Genomic DNA, 11,945 nt, shown 5'->3' with positions numbered 1-11,945 from the left:
TTTTTTTACCTTCCAATTCTTGTATACTTGATGTTATTGTTTTATAGACATGGTATGACCTCAATAAGTCACTTGGATTTTCCTTAAAGGTCATTCTTTTGCTATTTGTGCGATGTCCATTGATTTTGGTGGCATATTCCCCTCGAAATTTTGGTACCACATCCTCCATCCCACATGTGGCCATCAACATGTTCATGTCTTTCCCCTTCTTTTTTTTAAAGAACCAAAAAAACTGGTCATGTCTTCACTCACTTGGGGGCTCAAAACGTGCTTGCCAGCGAGAGACAAGGGAGCCAGGAAGACTCTGGGCCATGCATAGGGGTGTAGACAAGTACTGTACTCATGATCATACGATTCCTATGGCCATGGCTCCAGTTCATCGTATCTCCCCGGATCTATAAAGAGATCCTTGGTACTACTCTCATTTATCAGTTTTCTGTGCCCAGAAATGGCCGAGCTTGATCAGCCACAGACATGCAATCTGCATAAACAAAACAAATTACAAGCCCTTACATAGTTGGGGAAACTTTCAGAGAGTACTAGTGTGCTTTGCGTACCAGTATATGTAGTCGGTTCTGCACAGTAATGTCTCCTCTCTTTTTGTGTTGGACAGCAAAGTGTACTCGAAGGTACAATTCCTTAGTAATTAAGGATGGTGACAAGCTCTAAAGCTCTCCAAAAGAGTGGTGGGCCCTTGATTTATTAGTCCACAGTTGGTCACTGCCTCACCGGTGAGATTTCCCTGTTGAGACCCACATATCAGCACAATCATGTATGCCCTTGCTTGATTGCCTCACTGGATTGTCTAGAAAATAATATAAATTGTAATTGCCTCACTGGGTTATTTTTTATCAGCAGACACCTAGCTGCACACAAGAATTATATTGCAAGACATTCATAGCTAGCTGCTTCATTTCTACTCTACGGTCCATGGAAGGCACCAGTAATGTACAGTACAAGATCATTTTATGATCACAACCAGATAAGAGAAAACTGGCTCTACTGACTGGTGAAGCTGACTAGGGAATCTCCAATGACTAGTGTTCAATGATACCATCCAAAGGGGGTTAAAAGAAAACAAGTAGCACATGTATTGATGTATATGATGAACGTACCTGGTCATCAGAGAGACTGGGAGCATCTCGTGCATGAACCAATGCCAGAACGCACCACACTATCAGTTCCTGCTGACATGATCGGGAATAGTGCTGCTGCGAGCACAGTAGTACGAGCTCGCCGATAAATACTAGCATGGCCTTTTGTTTTGAGCGATGATCACAAGATTGATGAGAACCCCAGCATTTTTGAGGCGCAGACCCACCTGCTGCTGCCTCTCTGAAAAGCTCGGCATGGCACATGGTGGGTGAGCTCCTCGATGACAGCAGAACAGGAGTGATTATTTCATTTGCCAAACAACATCCACCCATTAAATATTGTCGCCATACGCCAGAGCTCAGAATCTGTCATACTTAATCGCCATCACCTCTCTCCCTCCCTCTCTCGCCTCCCTCTGTCTCGGTCTCTCTGTCTGTTCCTCTCTCCCCTGCCTCTCCATCTCTCTCTGAAGCAGACACTCAAACGCACACAGAGCGGGGGCTACTGAGCTGCTATCAGTTTTGACTGGATTTGAGCTCCCTTGACCAAAAGATCCCAGGTATGGTGCATATGCTTTGTTTTGCCAGTTGAAGCAGCAGCCCCATGGTTATGTTGTCTCCAACCTCCGAGTCCTCTTGACTGATCTGTTAGCTGCAGGAACTTCTATGGAGGTGGCAGCTATGGCGGACTCTACTGCCAAGGTTCAAAATGCTGAAACAACCAGAACATACTTGCATATGCTGATGTAGAATTGCAGTCACTGGTTTGTAGTTGGGCGCTGTCATCTTTGATAGTGACACGGCCATAGACTGCCTTGGAGGGAAAGAGCTAGTTGAGGAATTGAGGTATTGCAAAGTTTCCTCTCTTCCAATGCTTGGAAACCTTCTTTGACACTTGAATCACTCTGCAAGAATAAGCAATGTATTCTTTCTTTTGCCTTGCTTCATGATGATGGTCTCTGTTTCATCTAACCTAGGAAATGTAGTAGTTGGCGGCTCTGAAGTAGAACTGACCTTTTCCTTGAAAAGCGATAGAGACCTGGGAACTCCAGCAAGGATTTAAGCAATGTATGGGCTCCTCCGCTGAAGGCAACTACTCCCTTTGCTCTTGCACACTCTAGGCGTTTGACGCAGTATGGAAGTGCAGGTATGAACTACCAATGTCTCGTTCATATGGTCTACAGATGTGGTGTCTTGAAATTTCTCCGCATCATTCTTTTCGCATGCTTCTCGAGTCTAACTGCAACAAAATACTTGGTCAGAAAAATGATTAGAAAATAATACAAGAGGCCTTGGATGTCAGCTACATGTGGTAGACTCGGCATGCTGAAACCGTCTGGTTTGAATTGCATCTGACTTTGACACAGCGTCACTCTGTTTTCTTTTCTATAAAATTTGAGAATCTCATTCCAAATGGCAGGCAGTGTCACCAGCAAAGAATGAAACAGGAGCAGCAGGATAGCCATCATCAATCCTGGTTCTTGGTGATAACTTGCTAGGCAACATACATGGATGGGCAGTCAGGGAAAACCATGCAGAGTCTACCGGATACATTGTCATCCCTCAAGGGGTTCAACAAGTACCTCACACCCGGTTGGATTGAATCAGTGTCCCACATCCTCAAGGAGTTGACACCAACCAAACCACATAAAGTAATGGAAGAGGATACTCAAAATGTATTTGAGTGTCATGACACAGAATTAGACATTAAAGTTGCGAAGATTCAAGGTATGTACTTCTAGTTCTTGACCTCAAAACCTCCAGGCATTCCTGAAACTATTATTGCTCTTCTTTTATCATATGACAGATGAAATGGTTTCACTGGGTGCCCAACTAAAGCAGAAAACACTGCAGAAGAGAGAGTCACTAAATAACTATTTGGACTTGAAAGGTGGAACTTTTGTCGAATTTACTACTCCCAGGAATTTAATTGTGCTTGGTTAGTATACTTCAAGAAAGAAAAATGGGTTTGCTTATCTGTTAATTATCGTGCCTTATTCCCCAGGAAGTATAAGGGTGTTCTGTCGTATGAGGCCTTTCAACCATGAAGAAAGTTACAGCTCCAGAACCATGTTCACCCTTGATGAGAGTAATGTTTTCTTAAAAGTTGCTGAAACCAAGACAAAGCAATACAAGTTCGATAAGGTTTTCGACCCATGCTCAACACAAGGTATTTCATGAGATTTTTAATAGGAGCCATCTTTTCTTGATTGTTTGAATTCAAGTCTACTGAAGATAGTTTGCTTCTCCAGGTGATGTATTTTCTGAAGTCGAACCAGTGATAAAATCAGCTATAGATGGCTACAACGTTTGCATATTTGCCTATGGTCAGACAGGTAGTGGAAAAACTTTTACAATGGTAAGATGTACTTCATCCACCACTTTCTCTCCCTCTTTCCGCACACAAAAATAAACAAAAAGTTCACAGTTCAAACACCCCAGACAGACTGAAAGGCTAATGTTTACTTACAATTCATTACCATATGAATTAGGAAGGCAAGCCTAAAGATTTGGGTGTCATACCACGCGGGATTCAAGTACTGTTTGATCGAGCTTCAGAGAGCAACAGCAGATTTCAGCTCACTTTCAGCATGCTCGAGATATATATGGGAAACCTACGAGATCTACTAGTTCCAGGAAGCAAGACCAATGGGTTAAAGAATGTTCCGAGGTAATATCCTAAACTTGATAGAAGGAGAATGGACTGCTTTCAAATAACAGGGTTTCTTTTACAGTATGGTTTATTACCAGAATAGCTAAAGATACATATTACTAAATATCAAGATATGCTGGTTTTGAACTTCCACTTGTAACAAATAGAAGACAATGAAAGTTGGAGCCAGCTCCTGAATCCTGACTGTGATGTAGTAACAGCAATGCACAAGTAACAACTGTCAGTTGGGTGCCTGTTGCCTAATTATGTTAAATCCATATAACTGAAATGTATTATAGTTATTGTTTGATATTTTAAGGAGGTGTTGGACACCATTCCAATCATGTTGGATGCCATTTCTGGATAAGTTGTACCCTTGTTTCCAATATAATGACACGAGAGCTTGCTCTGTTGAGTTGTCAATATTATGCAAAATTTTGGGTAGCATGTCTTTGCATAGGTATGAGGCTGTCAGGTATCGACTGGGGCACTATGCTTTCCAGATCAAACCCGAATGCCTGTGTAGGTTCTTGGCTCAAATATTAAAAGGGCCTCATGTAAATATATGAACTTAAGAAGATATATCTCATGTCAATGTGGTTTGTTTAGATCAATTAATATTGTCATGTGAGTGCTTACTTGTTTTGTTCCTATCCTACCCTGCATAATGGTGTAACAGAGCCAACATATGAACGTTATCATGATTTCTTGAACACTGTAAAAACCATAAATATATAGTCAATCAAGAAATATGTGTGGAGAATCCAACTTTTACTTTTTTATGGCATTATTAAGGATCAAAATGATAGAGAGCCATTGGGGATCAAAATGAAAGAGTCATTTCCTAGGAAATAGAATCATTTTATTTAGGGAAGAGAAAGAGAATCGTACATCATCTACATGAATTGTTTGGGTAGTTCCTATGTTTTCCGATAGTGCAGGTTAACTAATTTCTGTATATCTTCACACCTTGTCAGTTTCTTTCTTTTTATGTAGAAAATTATTTAATACATCTCTGCATACAGCCTCTCTATTAAAACGGATCCTGATGGTGGCATTGAGATTGAAAATCTAGTGGCAGTTACCGTGAATAATTTTCAAGAAGTGAAAAGATTATATGGTCTGGGGACCCGTCTTAGATCAACAGCTTCCACTATGGCTAATTCTACATCAAGTAGATCTCACTGGTAACGTATTTATTTATTTTATTCTTGGTAAAAAAAAGTATTTGTTTATTTTATTGAAGAAAGCATGCCTTCTTTCATAACAATTGAGAAGACATTAACCATGGTTGCACCTGGCTAAAAGAGGTCCTGAATCAGAAGTGGAGAACGAATGCTCACTAAACCCTGCTATGCTTGTGTAAAGAGAAATGATTGATGTTAGAAACAGAACAGGACGGATGGATTGCTAACCTGAAGCTTATATTTTTTTGTATTCATTTATGCAACAGTTTGATTCGCATTTCATTGACCTCCTTTGATGCACCTGAGAGGAAAAAAGCAAGAAACAAAATATGGATGATTGATCTAGGTGGAAGTGAGAGACTTGTAAAGACCAAAGCAACTGGTAAAAGGCTGAAGGAAGGCAAAGCCATAAATTTGTCATTGTCAGCCCTAGGGGATGTGATTGATGCACTACAGACCAAAAAACCTCATGTACCTTACAGGTATGTGAAATTCACCATGCTCATGTTTGACAGTTGGCACAAATGATTGTTGTTTTACCATTAAAGTTGAAGACAGTGATACCTTCCACTTCTTCGATTTTGCAGGAATAGTAAGCTTACACAAGTCCTGAGAGATTCTCTAGGTAAACAGAGCCTCACTGAATGTTCTGAAGGAAGTTTTTAACTTTCTTGTTTTATAAACCTAGATTTCATGTAGCTTACCATGCTGTATCATGTTCACAGGATGCGAGTCCAAAACATTGATGCTTGTCCATATTAGACCAAATGAGAATGATTTGTGCGAGACCGTTTGTACCTTGGGTTTTGCGACAAGAGTGAGAAGTATCCGTCTAGAAAGTGAAGAATCGCCAGTAAGTTTTTGCAATTATCACTAACATGAATATACATCCAAGAAAAAGATAATGGTATTCATCATTTCTATGAGCCTATGGATCAAATATTGCTTGGTTTAGTCAATTCAGAGCTAATGCCAAAACATTTCGATTGATAAAATGACAACTCAGCCGATATGAGGCTCAATTAGATCTGCCAAATTAGTGAACATTCCAAAAATTAACACAATGGTATGCATTCATGCACACACCATGAGTAAACCAACAAACTTAGATATGGCTTTAAGTTTTTATCTACTTGATAACACTCTTGCTACAAGATAAATAATATTTTGATATCAATCAGGAGGTAAAAACAAGGAAGGAAGATTTCTTAAAGGAGTTAGAACAGACGGTCAGTAATTTGGAACAAGAATGTGACAATATTAGAAGAGAAATTAAGAAGCTCGAGGATACGGTGGAACATTTGAGAGGGCCTCAAACATCTGCTAGCACAAATTTTGCAACTTCACATCCATCCACTCAGGAACTGAAGATTGACATGTCAAAGAATGTAAGAAGTCTGAAGAATCACAGAGAAGTTCCGCGTGGGTTACCAAGGTTCATGAAGCCAACTGCTGCTAGCCAGCACAGGATAGGTTTAAACAACAATGTTCCCAGTATTAACAGGATGAAACCACCAATGCCACCAAAGAGAAGGCCTTCTTCCGTCTATGCAGAATCTGTAAGATTTCCAGTAAATGCCGTTACTTGGCAGTCAGAATGCAGTTCTGAGTGCAGTATCTCCATGACAAGTGACATGAATTGGACACCGAGCATACTAGATGGGACTGAATGTAGCCAAGATGCATCGGAGTACGAGATCAAACAGGTGATTTTCTCAGAACATGAGAAACCATCACAGGGTCAAGTCATTTCCTTCAAAGAATGGCAACTTACAGAATCAGAGAATATGCAGAACAAAACTGAAGAAAGGAGTATTATAGACATTGATAATTGGATCCACCAACAAATACTTCAAAGTGCTGGCACATGTCAAAGCAAAAGGGTTCTAACTGTTCCCCATGTAACTGAAGAAGAAACTTTCAATATTCCTTCACCAATTAAGATTGAAGGGACTAAAGGTTGTAAGCAAGCACAGGACGAAAAAAGTGAACTAACCCTACAACCCCCACCACTCGATGCAAAGGATATAAAGCGACCCAAGGCAGTTAATCATTTCACCACAGCAGAATTATGCAGTCCTCCATCAAGAGAACATTGCAGCACCAACGAGACAAAGAAACATATGAATGAAAATCTTGCATATCAGGGGAGATCCAGAAGATCTCTTCAAGAAAACCTGGATGGTTGCATGCTAAAGCTGCCAGAATCTGAACTCAATACATATCCTGAAATCAGGCCCCAGGAAGAGGAACACAGCATAGGTAATGTTGTCTACCATTGGAGAATGTGCTTTGGGAATGATTTATTTGGCGACAAAAGGGCATTATACATCTAGTGATATCTGGATCGGTTGATGTTATATCTTATAAACTTGGAATCAACGTAGGAGAATGGCTTGGCATAAACAAAATTAGAGTATGCATATACAGAAGTAGATTATTTAGAAAACAAAAGTGGGCAAAAAGATCAAAATTCCAGTTACTTAACGCTTTCATATGCATTAACATAAACAAACTTTGCTGTATTCACATCTATTCAAGTGATTACAAACACCTGCAGATGGTTTAAATTAAATTATGTGTGGTCTAGAACTGTTTTCTCCCTCATACCCACCATCTTCATTTAGAATGATAAGGCAGATTGAGGAAACACAGCGAAACCTGCAGATGGTAATATGGTTCTTATAGTACTTTTACTGCAAAAGTACTCGAGCGCAGCGAAGGCAAAATAAATCAAAGAAGATCATCACTAAGACAAACTTGAAAAAAAACTCATAGACCATGTGTGGTTTAATGTAACTGCTGCTAGATAGTGGACTGTTGAAAAAACCTATGGCAAAGTTGTAAGCTTCACTGTTCACTGTTCAAACAAATAACTGAGCTACAGAGTCACCATCCCAGAGTGAAACTAGAATAAGCCTTCTGGAGCTTGAGTTATGGACAATAATAAAAAGAAATTCAAACTAACACGAGACTTTATGATTGCTATCTACGGATGCTGATTAGACTTTCCTGTGAAGGAAGAACAGTGAATTCAGCAAAATCAAGTCCTGAGAGGATAATACTCCCTCCATTCCATGGAGGGAGTAGTTTATACATAATAACTAAGGAAACAACGATGGGATGCAGTTAGGTTATACTACAAAAACTAACTGTGTTGTTGTCGCCTTAACAGAAGTAATGATGTAAATCTTTGTGATGTTACCATATTATTATATAACATAAAGTGCACAATTAGCATAAATATAGTACTATTTATTAATTTTAGTGGCCTAAATTTCCACTTCTGCACTCCTTTCAATGTACATATAGTCCCTACAGAGGCTTATATGTTTACTTATTTTATTGTTTTGCACAGGAAAACTGAAAAAGTTCTTTCAAGCTCTCCAAACAGCATGGGGCTGTGTTCGTCTAGGATTAGGCATTGTCAACCTTGGATTAGAGCACGAGTTCTTTCAAAGCTTGATACTTTGAAGTAACTGTAATGTCGTCATTTTAAGAGGTAGTACTCACTTTTGAGAGTACACTACTTCAGGAAATGTACTGCCGGTTTGACATAGCGGCAGGTGAATTGCTGATCTGATGCTGCATTGCTGCAACAGTTGGTTTGATGCCAGATGGATTGTTCTAGGAATATAGTGGAAGTTGTAAAAAAGTGTATGAGTGAACAAACTATGAACGAGAAATTTGACATATCCTGAAACAGCAACTGTTAAAGTGTGTACAGATGAAACTGCACTATATTAATTCAGAGGTCGTATTTAGCTAGCTGATTTAATTACATGTCAAAGTAATGCATGTCATAAGGCCAGAACAGTAACTTAAGATACTATGCTACACATTCTTAGCTAAAATTCAAAGCCATGGGAAACAACTGATCACTTAATAGCAGGTAAGGGGCTCCTGTCAGTTAATAGATGGCACCCTTACCCTTACCTGTAGCCAAAGCTCAAAGGCTCGGTTAGTTCGCATAATGAGAACAAATCTCTCATATAACAAGCCAATGGTTACACCATCAAGGATCAGCTATCTGAATATTGACCTTCCGTACACACACACCGATATACTCTTCGAAGAATGCTCTTACGGTCTTACCCTTCTTCAATATCATGCGGTGCTTCAGGGAGCACGGCGACATAACCAATGGATTTCATGTCACCGGTGATCTCACACAATAATTTACGTATCTTATGTAAGCAAGGATGAGATCCATCTCTGGAAGTGAACTCATGAACCACACCATCAACTTCAATAGAACTTGCCCCTGGTACATTTCTTAAGCCCCCGTCTCTCATTGCCTTCCGAAGTTTGCTCACTTCATCCCACCTCTCCTGCTCTGCATAAATGTTTGACAGGAGAATATAGTTCCCACTGTTGTGAGGCTCAAGCTCAACTAGATGCAACAGGGCTTGTTCCCCAAGCTCAGCATCACCATGGGTCCGAGCAGCAGCAAGAAGAGCTCCCCATATTGCTGCATTTGCCTTGAAAGGCATGTCCTTAACTAAGTCTTGAGCTTCCATCAAACAACCAGCACGGCCAAGTAAATCGACCATGCATCCATAATGTTCAACTCGTGGCTTAATCCTGTACTGCGATACCATGATTTGGAAATACCAGCGGCCCAAATCAGTCAGTCCAATGTGGCTACACACTGACAGGATGGCAAGAAAAGTAATGTCATTTGGTGCCACATTCTCCCTTTCCATCCGGCGGAACATATCAACAGCTTCCAAACCAAGGCCATGCAAAGCAAATCCAGCGATCAACGTCGTCCAAGTCACAATGCTCTTCTGCCCCATACCCTCAAAAACCTCCACCGCCTTGGCAACACACCCGCATTTGAGGTACATGTCAATTATGGCGTTCATCAGCGGTATATGCCAGCATAACCCCCGCTTCACCACGAACCTGTGCACCCATTCCCCCAAATCAACCGCTCCGAGATCCCCACAAGCCGACAGCACCGACAGCATTGCTATCCCATCAGGCTCGATGCCCTCCTCCACCTGCATCCTCCGGAACACCTCGACCGCCTCTGCTGGCCGTTTCATCTGCGCATATGCTCCGATCAAGGTCGTCCACGACACGACGTTCCTCTGTGGCATAGCATCGAACAGCTCACGCGCACGGTCCAGGTTCCCGGACTTGGCATACCCCGAGATGGTGACGTTCCAGCAAAAGATGTCCTTGTGGACCGTTTCATCGAACACACTGCGTGCGGAGGCTACGCAGGCACAGGAGAAGTAGGCCTGGATGAGGCTGGCCGAGACGTGCGCGTCGGAGGCGAGCCCGGCACGGACGACAATGCAGTGGAGCTGCGGGCCGAGAGTGCCACGCAGGTGGGGAATCCGGGCGGCAGCGTTGAGGGACACGGAGGGGTGTGTTCGGCGGAGGAGCGCGAGGGCGTGGGGGCGGAGAGGGAGGCGGAGAGAGGCGAGGAGGAGCGCCGAGAGGAGTCGCGCGTTGCGGTGGCCGCCGCGGGGGAGGAGGAAGGCGTGGGCCTGCAGGAGCTGGCGCGGGGAGTCCAGTCGGTTGAGGAGGGAGAACGCGCGGTGGAGCGCTAGGGGCAGAGGCGGCAGCGGCGGCATGCGGAGAGCTTGCGGCGCGGTGGTGACTGCCGGACAGTGGCCGGACTTCGTGCATTCGTGACGCGGGGTACCGTGTTTTGAACAGGCCTGGAGACCAAACCAACCGGGCCGGAGTTTAGTATTTGGGACTTTGGGCCCGGTATCCTCTCCAAATACACATAGGCCGGCGAAACGAAATCAGAGCACTATCATTTTCACTAATTTCCACTCTCCCTCAATTACGACAAATGGCACGCTGCATGTGCATCACTTGTCATAACCGGGCAGTTTTTCTTTTTTCGTAGATCCGTTTATTCAAAATATTTATCTATTAAATCGTGTGTCTAAATCTTAAATTGTTTTCACCGTTGGATTCCTCGCGTCGAGATCTTAAAAACTAGATCCCATGCTGATTGGTTTGACGAAAAAAAATTCACGAAAAAAACTGGACAAAAGACAGAATTGGGAGCACATTTTTTGTCCTTTCCAAAAGGCGTTTCCGAGAGGCACGGCCGTGCCTCTTGCGGAAGCAAATCCTTGCCTCTCGCGGAAGCAAAACCGTGGCTCTCACGAAAGGAAAAGAAAAAGGAAACGCATTTTTTTCGTTTTCAATAGGCACGACCGTGCCTCTCGCGGAAGCAAATACATGCCTCTCGCAGAAGGAGAGAAAAAAAGAAAATGTGTTTTTTAGTTTTCCAGAGGCAACCGTGCCTCTCACAGAAGAAATTTGTGCCTCTCACGAAAGCAAAACCGTTCCTCTAAGGGAAAAAATGAAAATGCGTTTTTTAGTTTCCGAGGGGCATGGTTTTTTCGTCGGACGCGAGCCCGACACGGACGGCCGTGTCTCTCACGGAAGCAAAACCGTGCCTCTCACTGAAGGAAAAAAAAGAGAAAACGTGTTTTTTCCCATTTTCGAGAGGCAGGCCATGTCTCTCGCGGAAGCAAAAAAACGCGTCTTTTTTCCACTTCCGAGAGGCACCTCGGCCTCGGTTCAGTGTCAGAGAAGGCAAGACGACCGCGAGGGTACCTCCTGGTCACGCTGGCTTGGCGAGGGGAGGCCGGGGGCTACGCCTACGGCAGTGCCATGGCGTGTTGGGGAACGCAGTAATTTCAAAAAAAAATCCTACGCACACGCAAGATCCATCTAGGTGATGCATAGCAACGAGAGGGGAGAGTGTAGTCCACGTACCCTCGTAGACCGAAAGCGGAAGCGTTATGACAACGCGGTTGATGTAGTCATACGTCTTCACGATCCGATCGATCCTAGTACCGAAAGTACGGCACCTCCGCGATCTGCACACGTTCGGCTCGGTGACGTCCCACGAACTCTCGATCCAGCTGAGTGTCAAGGGAGAGCTTCGTCAGCATGACGGCGTGATGACGGTGATGATGGAGTTACCGACGCAGGGCTTCGCCTAAGCACTACAACGATATGACCGAGGTG

General features: G+C 43.0%; 2 protein-coding genes across 6 annotated transcripts; one reads left to right on the top strand and one right to left on the bottom strand.

The window, feature by feature from the left end:
• Positions 1-544: 544 nt before the first annotated feature.
• On the top strand, positions 545-8,637 carry LOC109739117 (kinesin-like protein KIN-14B). 5 transcript variants are annotated; one of them, XM_020298199.4, is made up of 15 exons: positions 545-772; positions 859-1,654; positions 1,753-1,940; positions 2,072-2,241; positions 2,515-2,822; positions 2,902-2,985; positions 3,100-3,264; positions 3,347-3,453; positions 3,587-3,765; positions 4,773-4,934; positions 5,201-5,416; positions 5,522-5,559; positions 5,660-5,787; positions 6,116-7,196; positions 8,293-8,637. In XM_020298199.4, exons 5-15 carry the CDS (start codon positions 2,603-2,605, stop codon positions 8,406-8,408), a joined length of 2,496 nt encoding a protein of 831 aa, XP_020153788.1. In that variant the 5' UTR covers positions 545-772; positions 859-1,654; positions 1,753-1,940; positions 2,072-2,241; positions 2,515-2,602; the 3' UTR covers positions 8,409-8,637. The 5 variants fall into 5 exon arrangements, with proteins under 5 accessions (XP_020153788.1, XP_040259670.1, XP_020153792.1 ...); XM_040403736.3 differs by lacking the exon at positions 545-772 and adding an exon at positions 2,357-2,433 and having other exon boundaries at positions 1,216-1,654; positions 2,130-2,241; XM_020298203.4 differs by lacking the exon at positions 545-772 and adding an exon at positions 2,357-2,433 and having other exon boundaries at positions 1,216-1,654; positions 2,124-2,241.
• A 161-nt stretch (positions 8,638-8,798) lies between these two features.
• On the bottom strand, positions 8,799-10,613 carry LOC109739119 (pentatricopeptide repeat-containing protein At5g56310). Its single transcript, XM_020298204.4, has one exon. The coding sequence runs from the start codon at positions 10,520-10,522 to the stop codon at positions 9,026-9,028; it is 1,497 nt and encodes a 498-aa protein (XP_020153793.1). The 5' UTR covers positions 10,523-10,613; the 3' UTR covers positions 8,799-9,025.
• Between the last annotated feature and the right edge of the window lie 1,332 nt (positions 10,614-11,945).

Source organism: Aegilops tauschii, chromosome 3 (genome assembly GCF_002575655.3).
Source record: "Aegilops tauschii subsp. strangulata cultivar AL8/78 chromosome 3, Aet v6.0, whole genome shotgun sequence".
Classification (NCBI taxonomy): Eukaryota; Viridiplantae; Streptophyta; class Magnoliopsida; order Poales; family Poaceae; genus Aegilops; species Aegilops tauschii.
This window is presented reverse-complemented; position numbering and strand designations above follow the sequence as displayed.

Coding starts and splice junctions, on each gene's coding strand:
- LOC109739117 (XM_020298199.4), top strand. CDS start 2,603: ATGGATGGGCAGTCAGGGAAAACCATGCAGAGTCTACCGGATACATTG. Junction 2,986..3,099: donor TAACTATTTGGACTTGAAAG/GTGGAACTTTTG, acceptor CTTATTCCCCAG/GAAGTATAAGGGTGTTCTGT. Junction 4,935..5,200: donor ACATCAAGTAGATCTCACTG/GTAACGTATTTA, acceptor TTTATGCAACAG/TTTGATTCGCATTTCATTGA.
- LOC109739119 (XM_020298204.4), bottom strand. CDS start 10,522: ATGCCGCCGCTGCCGCCTCTGCCCCTAGCGCTCCACCGCGCGTTCTCC.